Source organism: Chelonia mydas, chromosome 11 (genome assembly GCF_015237465.2).
Source record: "Chelonia mydas isolate rCheMyd1 chromosome 11, rCheMyd1.pri.v2, whole genome shotgun sequence".
Lineage (NCBI taxonomy): Eukaryota > Metazoa > Chordata > Testudines > Cheloniidae > Chelonia > Chelonia mydas.
The window spans coordinates 22,577,964-22,593,296 of NC_051251.2; the positions used below are offsets into that span (position 1 = coordinate 22,577,964).

General features: G+C 41.5%; 1 protein-coding gene across 11 annotated transcripts in view; it reads left to right on the plus strand.

Moving 5' to 3' along the window:
* KYNU (kynureninase) overlaps positions 1 to 15,333 on the plus strand; it is a 100,157-nt gene that overhangs the window by 11,373 nt on the left and 73,451 nt on the right. For all 11 annotated transcript variants that reach the window (XR_006284892.1, XM_043525323.1, XM_043525322.1 and 8 more), the window contains exon 3: positions 3,914 to 4,034. Coding sequence is in view for 10 of the 11 variants with exons in the window: in XM_043525323.1 (XP_043381258.1) it covers positions 3,914 to 4,034 (121 nt within the window). In the remaining variant the exon portion in view is untranslated. The remainder of the gene's footprint in view (positions 1 to 3,913; positions 4,035 to 15,333) is intronic.

Genomic DNA, 15,333 nt, shown 5'->3' on the forward strand with positions numbered 1-15,333 from the left:
CAGTAATGGTAGTTTTGTAACAAAGCCTTTCAAATGAGGAATATTGTAAATGCTGCTATCCATAGGGGACATGTTGGAATTTTTTTTTAATTTAAATTGTGAATGTTTTAAATGGTAAATTTTACAATATGGTTTCTTATGAGAGGATTAGTATAAAATCAGTTGCAAAGGCTGGTGAGCAGGTTTCTTGTTTCACTAAGGACCCCTGATGATAATAGCTTCATTAATAATTCAGTTAATTTACCTCTTTTCCCACCTCTAACCACTCTTGTCCACAAAGGATCCTTCAGTTAGTAGTGCCTGTCAACACAGATCCTTCACCCCCTTGCAGCCAATACCAATGCCATGCTTGGTAGCAGGGTGCTGTCTGAAAGGATATGCTGGTACTGAAACTCTATAAAGAGAAATCAAAATAATCACCTTTGCAGCACACCTACTATCATCTAAGTTTTGGTTTAGAAAACCAAATCTGTTTCAGATCTCCCATGAGCAAGTCTAAGCACAAAGTGCACACCAGTTCAAATCAATATAATTCTGGAAGCTTCAAGGACATCATGCTGTTTCCTTACATGGTAAATCTGTGTAGCAAACTTGTTCCTTCCTGCTGTTGCAAGCTACCAGGAGACATTTAATAAATAATTCAAGAAAAATTCAAAGCTGATACCTAGTAGATCTATAACTAGCTTCTTTCTGCAAAATGTGTCCATTATGAAATAAATAAAGCACTCTGTTTACCTTCAGTGTAACAACACATAGAAATAAATATTTGCCCACAAAACTGCTACCTAATAATCCACTGCATGCATGTTCCTCTGCAAGTGCGGGTAGAGGTGGCACATCAGAAAACACAGGGGAATATGGAGTAAAGGTGAGTCCCTGAACTGTGTGTTAGGTAGAGATCCATGGTAGAAGACAGAGGGGATTCCATGAATCTCTGGACAAATTTATGAAAGTATCGCTGCTTTCCTACTCCTTCCTGCTCATCCTAAATACTGGCAACATGATTTGCTTCTGTTTCCATACTGTCATTAGATTCCCTAGCAAAGCTGCACTCTGTGACCCCTCTGATGAGTTACAGAGCATGGAGGGATATCCAATCTAGTTCTCTATATGTGCAGGTGGGGACTGATCCTTCCTCTCTTTGAAGTCAATAGGAGCTTTGTCACTGACTTTAATGGAAGTAGGATTGAGCCCACATCATGGATATTTTAGTCTAACAGCAGGCTACATATTTGTTTGTGGTCCATCTGCTCTGAAATGGAGTTTGCACAGAGAGTTTCTGGCAGATGCACATTTGGGGGATACTTCTGAACACCTGCTTTCTTCTTTGCTCCCATTTTGGGCTGATTACCCTACTTTTGTTCTTTATTTCCCCCACGATGCATAGCAGAGAGGCGAATGGGTATGGAGCCCTCTCTCTCTTTGTCTCTGTCCCAAATATCTCTAGGGCACCTATCAGCTTAATATCTCAGCAACTTGGAGTCCAAGAAAGTATCTCTTTCTATACACACAACTATAAGGAGATTTCTATGTTCTGTTTTCTCTATTTTAACACACTTGTAATGTTATTGTTTCTCCCTCCCCACTCCAACCCCCAACTCCATTCACCATGGGTATCTAGGCCCCAAGACTGCACTGTTACATATTTCGTTGATGGCACAACAACACACAAGGCAGTAAAAGTTTTAACAGTGTTCAGAACCCATTGTTCTCACACATCCTGAGTCCTCTGTCTTTTTTTTTTTTTAAACTGTCATGAAATACAGCTCCTGTCCTGAAGAACAGCAGGGTAAAAAATATTTACATTGTATAGATATACCATAATGACTGATCTTTCTTGACATTTAGCTTCACGCATGAGCGGATCCTAGATAACTCGCTCCTGAAGATAAATGTCATTACAGATATTAGCCATCAAGTATTCTTTATATATTTACATAAAACATTACAATGAGGTTTTAACATAGTCTTGAAAGAGGGAGATGAGAACATCCATGGGAGACAGGTGTAATATTATGTACTCTAAAATGTGTCAAATATCATAATGATAGTTTAACTTTATCATAATGTAAATTGTAATAACTGTTTACACTATATAAATCAAGTGAAAACCTGCCAACAGACTAATTCCATGGCACGTTGTTCTGGGAGTCTGGCAAGCATATGGATGAGTGGAACAAGTGGAGTGAGATGACAGCAGAAAAGTTAGATAAATATTCAGACTTCTAAGCACTTCTTTGCATAGTCTCCATTATACTTGCTTTGTTGGGATGCCCTCAGCTTGAAACTGCTGGACTATACTTTCTTAAAGAAAATATCGAAAGGTTACAGTAAACCTCCTAATCTCTTCTTTGACCATCTACCCATCATTCTACAACAAGGCATATAACTATATCATATACCAGCATAGCCAGTAGCTCCTCCTTGGCTAATGAAAAAATTATATATTTCCCCTTCATTTAGACTGAACGTCACTGAAAGACCACTTGCTCTTGGTCTTGGATTAAAGGTGACCTTAAATCATTAGAAACACATCTCTAAATTATATGTAGAGCAATGTTATACTTCCGTGTGCAAAAGGATATATGTTATTAAATCTGACCTGTTGGAATCATTCAAGTAGGTGTGGAAACCACTTACTATATCTTATCTAATGAATTTGAATATAAATTTTATCTATTTCTTTTTTGTATTGTACATATTGTTTTATATTCAGCCTTATGTAAGGGCACATGTTTTAACTGTAGTTGTCTTTTTGTTACTACTATGCTCCAGTGCTTAGCTACAGTCCTTCAGTATTTTGGAACACTGCATTACAGACCCATGCCTATCCCTCTGAGCCCCTCCAGAAATAATTTGAGGGCCAATGGTGTGAAGAAAAGGAGGTGCAGAACAGCTACATAGAGAGCTAAGTAGTAGCGTAAGCTAATCAAATGAAGAGCTCTGTGAATAGTAGGGGAATAGAAAGGGGAATAGTAGTGACTGGTGCAATGTCATGGCTTTACAATATGCTAGTCAGAGAAGTTGTGGAATAATTAATATGGTGCTGAAAAGCAAGCATAGTTGGACAGCCACTACAGTGCAATGTGGCATTAAAGATGGCAGGGAAAGGGAAATTATCAGCATTTTTTGAGAGGAAAAAAGCCCAGGCCCAAGCCCTATATGCAGTTGATAACCAAAAAAAGAGAATCCACAGGATAACAGATGTAACGGTAGAACAATGTGGGAAGGAGATAGGCCCAGCTTTCTGCATCAGTAGCCAATGGGCATTTGTCTGAAGAGGGGACTGTAGTACAGAGGAGCAGTTTAGCTTTTAATTCATTACCTTCTCTAATGCTTGATTGGAATTTAAGGCGTACTAGTGAGATTTACAGCTCTAAATTCTGAATAAGATTCTTTTCTCTAGTCTCAGTGAGACTATTATTGTCTTCCTGGATAACAAAGGAACAGTTAATAGAACCAATTTAGAAGTGTGAATAATATTTACACCACTCTATCGTTCATGTTAAAAAGAATGTGCATGAAAAACAGGCACAGAGCATCTGTAAAACAGATTAGATTAAAATTGCTGTCTGATTTATGCTTTTTAAAAGACTTTTAAGGTTTAATTAAGAAGTTACCCAAGTTGTCTTTACTTCTGACAAATGTGCTAATGGTTCAGGTCAATGAAGTATTGCAAAACTAAGCAAGAGATATTTTCTAGTCATTTAATCTATTTTTCTATAGCCCTAAAATCAAATCACTGCACAAAGGAATGTAACCTTAATGTGTGTTTCTAGCATGTATTTTAATACATTTATTTGATCTTTTCATTGATCAGGAAATTGGTTCTCTTTGGAGTGGATGGGGATGATACTACTGTCTGAATAATGGTACAGTTATAATTGAGCTGTTTTATTTTTTCCCCTCCCAGCCGACTCAACTTTAGTGAATGAAAATGAAAGCTGCATATACTTTGCTGGGAATTCTCTTGGACTTCAGCCAAAAAAAGTTAAAGCTTACCTGGATGAAGAGTTGGATATGTGGGCTAGAAGGTAAGTAATTAAAGGATATGTAAAATATTAACCATCATTGCTTCAGGGGGCAACCTTTTATCTTATCTGGAGAACTAGCCTGAAAACATTTTATTAGGAGAATATTATATTCAAACCATTCCCAAGACAAAGATAAAGCATATTCAGTCTCTTCCTAGCAAAATTTAAATCTTCTTTAGAAGGTGTGAGCTGGAAAATAGGCAAAGAGAAACTTCCAGGAGACCATTTTAGCCTGGCTTTCATTGGTTAAGCCAGAGGGAGGCTCCCATTTGGCTCACCTGGAGGATCTTCAGATTACAGACTTCAACTTGCTCCATTCAAGCTCTAGCTGTGCTTACACAGAGAGCACACATGCTCATATAATTATGGGTACTTGCCAATATACATGATACAATGTCCGTTCCCATGATGTTCTTATTAGTATTCCTCATTGCTCATAATTCATCCCAACAATCCTTAAAATAGGCAAACTCCCATTGAGATGGCCCTCAGCGCAGGTAGTATGGCTGCCAGTGTTGGCTGTTCCCCCAGCTGTTCCTATACCATGCCTGAAAATTCATTCTGTATGGGAAGAACAAACTTTCTGTCCATAGCAGAGTCTGAGCAAGCAGCCGAACATGGATTAGAACTAGCACCACAGAGGGGACCTGGCATAAGAAAAGATGGATAAATTACAGCACTGGGGACTTCACAAACATCTCCATGTGCTGCTTAAAAGGGGAATTTATTAGAAACTAATTAAACTTGCAATTGAATAATAAATAATAGTAAGGCAGCGGCTGCTGGGCTCACGATTTGTGCAGCTGTATTGAGAACAATGATGTCCAAAGACAACAGCTACATCAGGTGACTAAAAGGAGACCTCCTTCTGATGCAGCTAGTAGCCCCACGGCTATGAGTAGAGAGTCTCTCTGCACATTACAGCTCTGCTAACCACACTGCATGTGCTATAGTAAAAGCGCAAAGAGCTGTACAAAGTAGTGCAAGTGCTTCCAATGTGGATCTGATGTCGGAACACCTGGAGAGTTCCCACCATCAATGGCCTCACTAAGGGGACCAGGTTCACTTTAAAATTGAAGAGGAAGAGAAGAGACAGAATGGGGAAGAAGTTAGAGGAGTTAGAGGGAGGGAATAAGAGAGAGACAAAAGACAGAGGAGAAGATTCCCAAAGACATCTCTGAAGTCTGTCCCTTCCTTTCTGTCTTAGCAGCCAAATCCCTTCTCCACACCTTTATTATCTGCTGCTTCAATTACTGCAATCTTCTAGTGTTTCTTCATACAAACTTTTCTATTAAGGCTAGTCAAAATTTTTCTATCCTTTTTTCTTTCACCAGGACTTGCAGCTAAATAAGTATTTTCAAGGAAAGTCTATCGTTTCTGTGAAAATTTTAATTTTATTTGCACTAGAAAATTCAGCATTTTTTTCCCTGTGAAAAATCAAAATTTTCCATGGGAAAGTGGGGGCCCTATTTTTCAACCTGCTCTAATTTCTGTATCTTCTTTTATGGCGCATTCAATCTCACCTAAAAACTTACTTGTGAGACATGTGGGGAGAAAATATATGAAACTAGAGAGAGAGAGAGAAGGAATTGAACTATTGAATTCTCATGTTACCTTATTGCCACTCTTTTCCTCCCTCTCCTCTTCCTAAGGGATTGTCAGGTAAATTTAGATAGTATGCTCTATGGAGCATAGAATCTTAGCCTGCTTTCTGAAGTGTCCAACAGATACCTGGGCAACTGCCACAGGGGAGAGAGGGAAGGGATACATAATAATGAGGGAGCAGAGATTAGAAGGGAAGAGAATAACCAGATGACTGAGTTATTTGGGAAAAGAAGAAAAAAGGACAGTTTTACTGGGTAGAGTATATTGACCTTAAGAACCCCTCAGTGCCAATGGCTAAAAGGTTCATTGTTCCATAACAGAAACTCCTAACAGGCCTGGCAGACTCACTACGCTGAACACATTGCTTTCAAGATATTTATCCAAAGAGGGTCAAGGGGGAGGTATCTAATACATATTTGTCATACTGATTCTCATAATCATTGTGAGATGTATGTACAGACGATATTTAAGGAGTTGTGTATGTGTACTGAAATTATGTTTTAAAATCTGCATCCAAGGCAGAGATGACAGACATGTTTTAGATCAAACAAAGGACTTTGATTCACCTGTCTCTCTGTCAGCCATGTAGATTAAGTATTATAGGCAAAGTTCTCTCTAATTTTTTCCATCCATGTGCAGAATGAATTTTGTTATGTGCAAACAAAAAACCCTAGATGATATAGAAACAAAAAACCCTAGATGATATAACTTTAAAAAATCTCTCTATATATAACCATGACAAAGCTGAGGCAGCCCAAGAGAGAAAAGCTGAGGCAGCCCACAGACCGCTGTGGTGGAATAATGACACTAGTGGGAGCTGTGGTCACACAGAGGGATGATTCTGTCACCTACACCAATCTCTATGGGGACCTCACAAACCCTGCAGTAAGGGGTTAGGGAGAGATAGGTTTGGGGATTTGAAGAGGCACGCTCAGCCCTGGGGCTGTGGCAGGGAGAGAGGACTCCCCCAGCCCTGTCTCCCCGCAGCAGCCCTGGCTGGCTTAAACAGACGTCTCTCCCCGCAACCACCCCGGAGCCGGGAGAGATAGGCATCTCTCTCCACAGCTGCCCCAACAGGAGACTACAAGATACTAGAAAATAAACCCCAGGGGAGGAGGGGCACATCCTGACTCTGGGGACAAAATAAAAAACTTTGGGGGTATAAGACAAAGGGAAAAAGACACCATTTGTTTCCATTCCCTGAGGCATGAATGCTTGGATCCTAGTTTGACTGAAACCCAGCTAGCTCTGCAAAAGACTGAATCCTAGGGGAAAATCTCCTTTATTAAATAGGAAAGGTAACCATAGAGAAGGGTAGACCCAGGTTTGCTTTTTATGTTGTTTCCTTTTACGTAATCCTTTGTTTCTATTGTCCTCATTGGCTATCTCTTGTATCTTATTCTGTGATAATTAACTTCTGGGTGTTTTCACTATAAATGTATCAGTGCAGTAATGTTTTGTTGGAGCTGAACTTCCGTTGACTCTAACAAGCTGGTGTGTTTAGTTTCTTTGGGGACCTCTTACCTGGTAATTTCTGTGAGTGTTCAGTGCTTAAAGGCTGGACACTGCAAGGAGCACTCCGAGCACTCAGGGGTTGGTGTGTACCTATCACTAGCCTGCACAGAAAAAGTGAAGTCTGCAGAGACCTGGATGGCAGCGCTCGTGTGACCAGAGGCTTTTGATTTCAGGGAGCTGAGCTACCGCAGGCACAGAAAAGAATGCTTCATACTGAAGGCAGGTAGTGGTAAGGTGCCTCAGAACTCTGGATACCCCTGGGGCACGTCACAAGGATGTGACTGGAACAGATATGAGTTCCTGGGGAGTGGTCATAGGAAAGGTGGGGAGGTTGACTGGGAAAAGCAGGTTCTACAATTGGATAAATTTTCTACAATAGGCAATTGGCTGCTACAGAAGCATAATAATATACATTACACTGTACATGTGGAAACGTTGCACTTCCTTTCTTTTACTCCTTAAAAGATGAAAGTTAATAAACCTGGCTTAGAACTTACAATAGGTAGTTGCATTCTTACAGGGGAGGAGGGAGTTGTTCTGAATGAATTTGAACTTTGTGAAGCACTCTTTCCTCTTGGCTATTCATTCAGCACAGCTCTGCAGTTTCTGTATTCATTTAAAAAAAATTGCAACCCTGTCCATTTCTGTATGATTATTGTACTTTATCACGGAAACGGCTGACTTCTTTCAAAAGGTTAAAGTCAGATAGCACTCTTCTCTGTAAAATGATGCAGACAGAGCATATTTCAGCTCCCTCACTGTCCCTTTTTGTTGGTTTGCTTTCCATTGTTCTGTTTGTCTTTGTGACAATGAAGGATTTTTTCCCGCTTAATGAATAGAAAAATCCAAAAGGAAAGGTGATGCAGTATGAGGTTCCATAATATCAAAAATGCCTTCACAACAAAACCTAGAATCTTAGAAAAAAAATCTGGGTAAATATGATTTCAAACCTCTGAACAGAGGGAACAAATCTACAGGCTTCTTGTGAAAAATACAGTTTGGCCCAAAACACCTTGCTCAGTAAATAGCAGAAAGTTAAAAAAACTATATCACCGTGTTAGCTATAGAGACACCTAAGGCAACTGAGAATGTCAAAATAAGGTCAATACAAAATAGAACAGAGTAGAGAAGCTTATACTTGGAGAAGCCAGCATGCAAGAGAAAAAAAAAAAGCAATAAAAATAGAGTGTAGATAGTTGAAGCCATTCAAAATGGTTTATGGTACCTTTTACCTTTAGGTTACCAAGCACAACTAGGTAAACTCCAGGCCAAGTAAGTAGTGTCAGAGGGTTATTACAACTGATGGCTGTTTAATGGCCTATATGTTGGCAATGTAAGATTTTGCAGTGGGGGATGAGTGAGGTAATACATCTAAATAAAAGGAATCAAATAAGTAGCATTATGCAAATTAGATGTATCCTTATGAAAGCAAGTAAATCTATATTTTACACAAGCAGTACTCTCAGGGATCCTGGCTGTCTTGTAAAGCAGTACTTCACCTTTTCCTAGTGTCTTAGGTCTTCTTTCAATAAACTTCAAAGCTAGTCCATTCAAACTGTGCTCACTCATTGTAGTGCCTTGGTTGTTTCTCAGGTAAGCAAGAGCGGCAAAGGAACACTGCCCAGTAGCGGCAAGAATAGCGGCAGAATAGCAAATATCTTAAGCTGTACGTGATTAAAGCATCTAAACAGATTAGGGTCTGGGGAGAGACTAGAAACTTCTCCTCTCTTGCCTTGGTTCTCTTTACCCTTTTATGTTGGCCCTTTCCAACTTGCTCCACGTCTTCTTCTGTTTCTTTCTCCTTTTCACTGGCCCCTGTCTCCTTTTCTTCTCCTAGGTCCTTTGCCCCCACACACTTGCACCCCCTTAACTTTACTGTCCCTTTCCTGAATCCTTTATTATTTATTTTCATTTATACAAACAGCTAAAAGGTGCCCATCTCACCCTCTAGGCATCCTAATCGGACACTGAAAAATAATCAAGCAAATATGAAAACAGGGAACTAACAGCAATCCTCCCAAATATGGTGGTAACTTAATTACACCACACAGCACAGCACAGTGATGAAAAATACTCCATCCTCCCTAAATATTACTCTTCTTGCAGCATCCACTTTCTAAAAATGGGAAAATGAACCTTGTAGTGCTCTCTGAAGATCAACAAATGCAGACTATTTCTGATGAAGTGAGTGGAAGCAAGTTTCTAAACTCTTGATCATTGTTGGAGAACACCCTGCCACCAGCAATTATCAGTAGCAACTTCAAGATCTGCTGCCATCAGCATAGACACTTGGTGGCAAGAACTGAAGTCAACAAAATGATGAAGATTTACACTTACTGAGGAGGTCTGGCCGTTGATCTTTATCCATTGCTAGGAGGAGATTCTGAACCAACCATGTGTCGCACACCACCTCCATATTGGGGCACATAACAAAATTTATTCCGCACATGGGTGGGAAAAATTAGAGGGAACACTGGTCACAATCCCAGTTTAATGGGGTCACCAGGGCCGGCATTAGACTTGCTGGGGTCCTGGGTTGAAGCCCAAGCCCCACATCCCCAGGGACAAAGCTGAAGCCTGAGGGCTTCAGCCCTGGGTGGTGGGGCTCAGGTTACAGCCCCTCCACACACACCTGGGGCTGAAACTGTAATCAAAATTTAAATATCTGAGTTGGCTCATAAAATAACTGGCATAAAACACTGGCAAAGGAAGATCCTTCCTTTTGTTTGTAGATGATTGGGACAGGACAAGATTCTCTCTCTCTCTCTCTCTCTCCCTCTTGTAAAAGGTTGGATGAGACCAGAAGACCCTTGAAGTTGGAAATTTAAAGTTCCGTAGGGAAATAATCAATCAGCTGGGGGACAGCCCCCCAAAAGTCTTAAAGGGAAAATGGCATTAAGATGTCATGCCAAACTGCAAACAGACAAGCAACTGCATAAATACTAATTTGCTCAGTGAGAAACTCACTGTAGTCTACACAATGGTTCTCTATCAGCTTTTCTCCTGAGCTTTGATAAACCAGGCATGCATTCATTTATTTGGGTACCTCCACTTAAACCTCTGTCACTACCTAAGGGTAGAGTAGAAACAAATTGAGACAGTAGGCTATCTATGTCCAATGAGCAGAATGCCATGAGAACCTCCGTTGTTACTATATCCTTAAAGATTATTATCCCCAGTGTCTACCAGACTTGGGAATGGGGTGGCATAATATGCAGAAAGATAAATTCTCTGAGGCAGAGCATAGAATTTTACAACCTAAGTGTAATAGAACGTATTGTGCCATCAGCAAAGGCTACAGAGTTCCATGTGATTAAAATAAAAAAGGAGCCAAGAATATGCCTTTAAGTACCATTTTAGCTGTAATAATTTTTGTCTCTTAGCATTTATGTTGGCCATCAGGAAAGAGACAGGCTGAAAGCTGTTCCATAATAATATGAATAATAATAATGAATACTGCTTCTCCCATTCTCCATTATGCTTTTATTTCCAGGGTTTTTTTTTTCCTCCCAAAATAAAATAAAAAAGTGTTCAAGGTTCATATCAGTTTTCTGGGTAAACTGGAAATTAGTTCTGGAATTCTGATACCGAGTTGAATGTTGGGGAAGAGATCTTTCACCAGTAAATTCACCTTAGGAGGACATTAATGTCTATCGAAGGGAGAAAGCTAAAGAAAGAAGAACATCCCATAGGTTGTTGTCACTTTCCACTCAACCATGTAAAGTGTGCCCTTTTCAGAACTGCAAATCTGGTGAGGACAGGGAGGTTATTCAGCCCATGGAAAATCCTTCTGTTTTCCCGTCAACAATCTGTATTGTTAAAGCTTGCTTGGTTGCTAAGGTGGGGGAGTAGCACTGTATGTAAGGGAGCAGTATGAATGCTCAGAGCTCCGGTACGAAACTGCAGAAAAACCTGAGTGTCTATGGATTAAGTTTAGAAGTGTGAGCAGCAAGAGTGATGTAGTGGTGGGAGTCTGCTATAGACCACCGGACCAGGGGGATGAGGTGGATGAGGCTTTCTTCCAGCAACTGGCAGAAGCTACTAGATCGCACGCCCTGGTTCTCATGGGTGACTTTAATTTTCCTGATATCTGCTGGGAGAGCAATACTGCAGTGCATAGACAATCCAGGAAGTTTTTGGAAAGCGTAGGGGACAATTTCCTGGTGCAAGTGCTAGAGGAACCAACTAGGGGAGGAGCTTTTCTTGACCTGCTGCTCACAAACCGGGAAGAATTAGTGGGGGAAGCAAAAGTGGATGGGAATCTGGGAGGCAGTGACCATGAGTTGGTCGAGTTCAGGATCCTGACGCAGGGAAGAAAGGTAAGCAGCAGGATACGGACCCTGGATTTCAGGAAAGCAGACTTCGACTCCCTCAGGGAACGGATGGGTAGGATCCCCTGGGGGACTAACATGAAGGGGAAAGGAGTCCAGGATAGCTGGCTGTATTTCAAGGAATCCCTGTTGAGGTTACAGGGACAAACCATCCCGATGAGTCGAAAGAATAGTAAATATGGCAGGCGACCAGCTTGGCTTAACGGTGAAATCCTAGCGGATCTTAAACATAAAAAAGAAGCTTACAAGAAGTGGAAGGTTGGACATATGACCAGGGATGAGTATAAAAATATTGCTCGGGCATGTAGGAATGAAATCAGGAGGGCCAAATCGCACCTGGAGCTGCAGCTAGCAAGAGATGTCAAGAGTAACAAGAAGGGTTTCTTCAGGTATGTTGGCAACAAGAAGAAAGCCAAGGAAAGTGTGGGCCCCTTACTGAATGAGGGAGGCAACCTAGTGACAGAGGATGTGGAAAAAGCTAATGTGCTCAATGCTTTTTTTGCCTCTGTCTTCACGAACAAGGTCAGCTCCCAGACTGCTGCTCTGGGCGTCACAGCATGGGGAGTAGATGGCCAGCCCTCAGTGGAGAAAGAGGTGGTTAGGGACTATTTAGAAAAGCTGGACGTGCACAAGTCCATGGGGCCAGACGAGTTGCATCCGAGAGTGCTAAAGGAATTGGCGGCTGTGATTGCAGAGCCACTGGCCATTATCTTTGAAAACTTGTGGCGAACGGGGGAAGTCCCGGATGACTGGAAAAAGGCTAATGTAGTGCCAATCTTTAAAAAAGGGAAGAAGGAGGATCCTGGGAACTACAGGCCAGTCAGCCTCACCTCAGTCCCTGGAAAAATCATGGAGCAGGTCCTCAAAGAGTCAATCCTGAAGCACTTAAATGAGAGGAAAGTGATCAGGAACAGTCAGCATGGATTCACCAAGGGAAGGTCATGCCTGACTAATCTAATCACCTTCTATGATGAGATTACTGGTTCTGTGGATGAAGGGAAAGCAGTGGATGTATTGTTTCTTGACTTTAGCAAAGCTTTTGACACGATCTCCCACAGTATTCTTGTCAGCAAGTTAAAGAAGTATGGGCTGGATGAATGCACTATAAGGTGGGTAGAAAGTTGGCTAGATTGTCGGGCTCAACGGGTAGTGATCAATGGCTCCATGTCTAGTTGGCAGCCGGTGTCAAGTGGAGTGCCCCAGGGGTCAGTCCTGGGGCCGATTTTGTTCAATATCTTCATAAATGATCTGGAGGATGGTGTGGATTGCACCCTCAGCAAATTTGCGGATGATACTAAACTGGGAGGAGTGGTAGATACGCTGGAGGGCAGGGATAGGATACAGAGGGACCTAGACAAATTGGAGGATTGGGCCAAAAGAAATCTGATGAGGTTCAATAAGGATAAGTGCAGGGTCCTGCACTTAGGACGGAAGAACCCAATGCACCGCTACAGACTAGGGACCGAATGACTAGGCAGCAGTTCTGCGGAAAAGGACCTAGGGGTGACAGTGGACGAGAAGCTGGATATGAGTCAGCAGTGTGCCTTTGTTGCCAAGAAGGCCAATGGCATTTTGGGATGTATAAGTAGGGGCATAGCGAGCAGATCGAGGGACATGATCGTTCCCCTCTATTCGACATTGGTGAGGCCTCATCTGGAGTAGTGTGTCCAGTTTTGGACCCCACACTACAAGAAGGATGTGGATAAATTGGAGAGAGTCCAGCGAAGGGCAACAAAAATGATTAGGGGTCTGGAACACATGACTTATGAGGAGAGGCTGAGGGAACTGGGATTGTTTAGTCTGCAGAAGAGAAGAATGAGGGGGGATTTGATAGCTACTTTCAACTACCTGAGAGGTGGTTCCAGAGAGGATGGTTCTGGACTATTCTCAGTGATAGCAGATGACAGGACAAGGAGTAATGGTCTCAAGTTGCAGTGGGGGAGGTTTAGGTTGGATATTAGGAAAAACTTTTTCATTAGGAGGGTGGTGAAACACTGGAATGTGTTACCTAGTGAGGTGGTAGAATCTCCTTCCTTAGAAGTTTTTAAGGTCAGGCTTGACAAAGCCCTGGCTGGGATGATTTAATTGGGGATTGGTCCTGCTTTGAGCAGGGGGTTGGACTAGATGACCTCCTGAGGTCCCTTCCAACCCTGATATTCTATGATTCTATGATTCTATCCTACCATAAAGATGAGTTTTGAAGGGAAGTTAGTGATGGCTGTCTACCTGTTATCCTCTGCACAGAGACAGAGAGAAATTGTTTTATGGACTGAGCCCAGCCTAGGAACTCCTTCAAATTAATCCTCCTGGCTCTGAGACTGACTTCTTCTGCCCCAAAACCACTGGTCACTTAGCATCTCTGCCTCAGTTTCCTCATCTATCAAATTGGAAATATTACTTACCTACAAGAACTGTGTCTATTACAATTATTTCTTTAGGGATTAATTTTAAGGCTGGGAAAAGATGTTTTAGCCCAGCCCATAATGATTGTATCTGCACTGTGGGTAGTGATATCCTCTGGTCTCAGTGTTAGATTTCTTCTCATTTAATATCTTAAGGCCAGATTGTGCTTCTTGTAAACAAGATGAGGGAGATGGCAGTGTCTTTGCTCATCTTTGCTCCATTGTGCATCTACATAGGGGCCAGTGCAGGGGTTTGCTCTTCCTAAGCAAAGTGAGGATGAGATGGGTAACACAAGTCTTTGCTTTGTTCAGAAATTGTTCTTTACTCTGAACCAGTGAATTGCTGAAGTGTAAAAGTGGCTCATGTCAGTCAGAAACCATAGGATTATAAAAAATCCATATATGTGTGGAAGAGGGGTGCTGCAGGACAAAAATTGATCAAGGGAGGGTTTTGAGCTGCTTGGGGAAAACATTTTAAAGAAGGTGGGAAAGGGTATGAGCCCTTCTGATGTTGGTGGCTAGTTCATACAACGTGTTTGCTGATGCATTAATACGCCAGAAGGCTCCCCCTGAGTTTGGGGGAAACATCGTAAGCCTGCTGTAATTCTGAAGGTTTATTTAGACCACGGTTCTTTTTTATTTTTGTCACACCTTCTGGTTCTTTTTGTTCTCCACCCATTTCTCCACTGGCCCAGTTCCTCTTCTGAAGCAGCTTTAATCTTTTTCGTTCAGACACCTGCAGTCTGGTATTTCAGATTCCACACGTGCCTTCTGGTGTTCAGCAAGCAGGAAAATTATACAGTGTATGAGAGATGAGTCCAGGAATAAAATTCCCTTAAATGAACACCAATGTTATTTTTTCATATACTGATTTATTTTGTGATTAAACATTTGCAATTTTGCATGTGTAGATTTATAAGTACATTGGTTACCTCACAAACTTATCTTTTTGCAGAGTTTGTAGCAGAGATGACTTCCAGCCATGTAGTTCAGATTCAGATGTAGATTCCAAATGCTCCAGGGGTTTGGTTTGGTCCCCATAAAGAGAGGAATAATTTTCAAAATACGATTTAGAAATACCAGCTAGGGTTTCATACACACACCCCCTCAAATTCAAAGGACATTTGGATCTGGGGTTCTATGGCTCTGAATAATTTTTTAGGGGGAAGAAAGGAAATGTCTGGTGGAGCAGGTTCACCCCTGAATATACAGCATACACATACATGTCATTTTGTACAATATGGTGAATTCAAGTGGGCAAAGCTTTTTCTATTCAAAGAGGCTCTAAATGATCTTAGGCAAGGACTGCTGTTACCTAACAGCAAGGAAATCCTCCTGTCCTTCCCCCTCCACCCTACGTAACCCCCCTTCAGTGTAAATGCTGCTTTTAGACTAGATTGTGGCTTATGCTATGCAACCATGCACAAGAGTAAGGGAGTGTAAAAA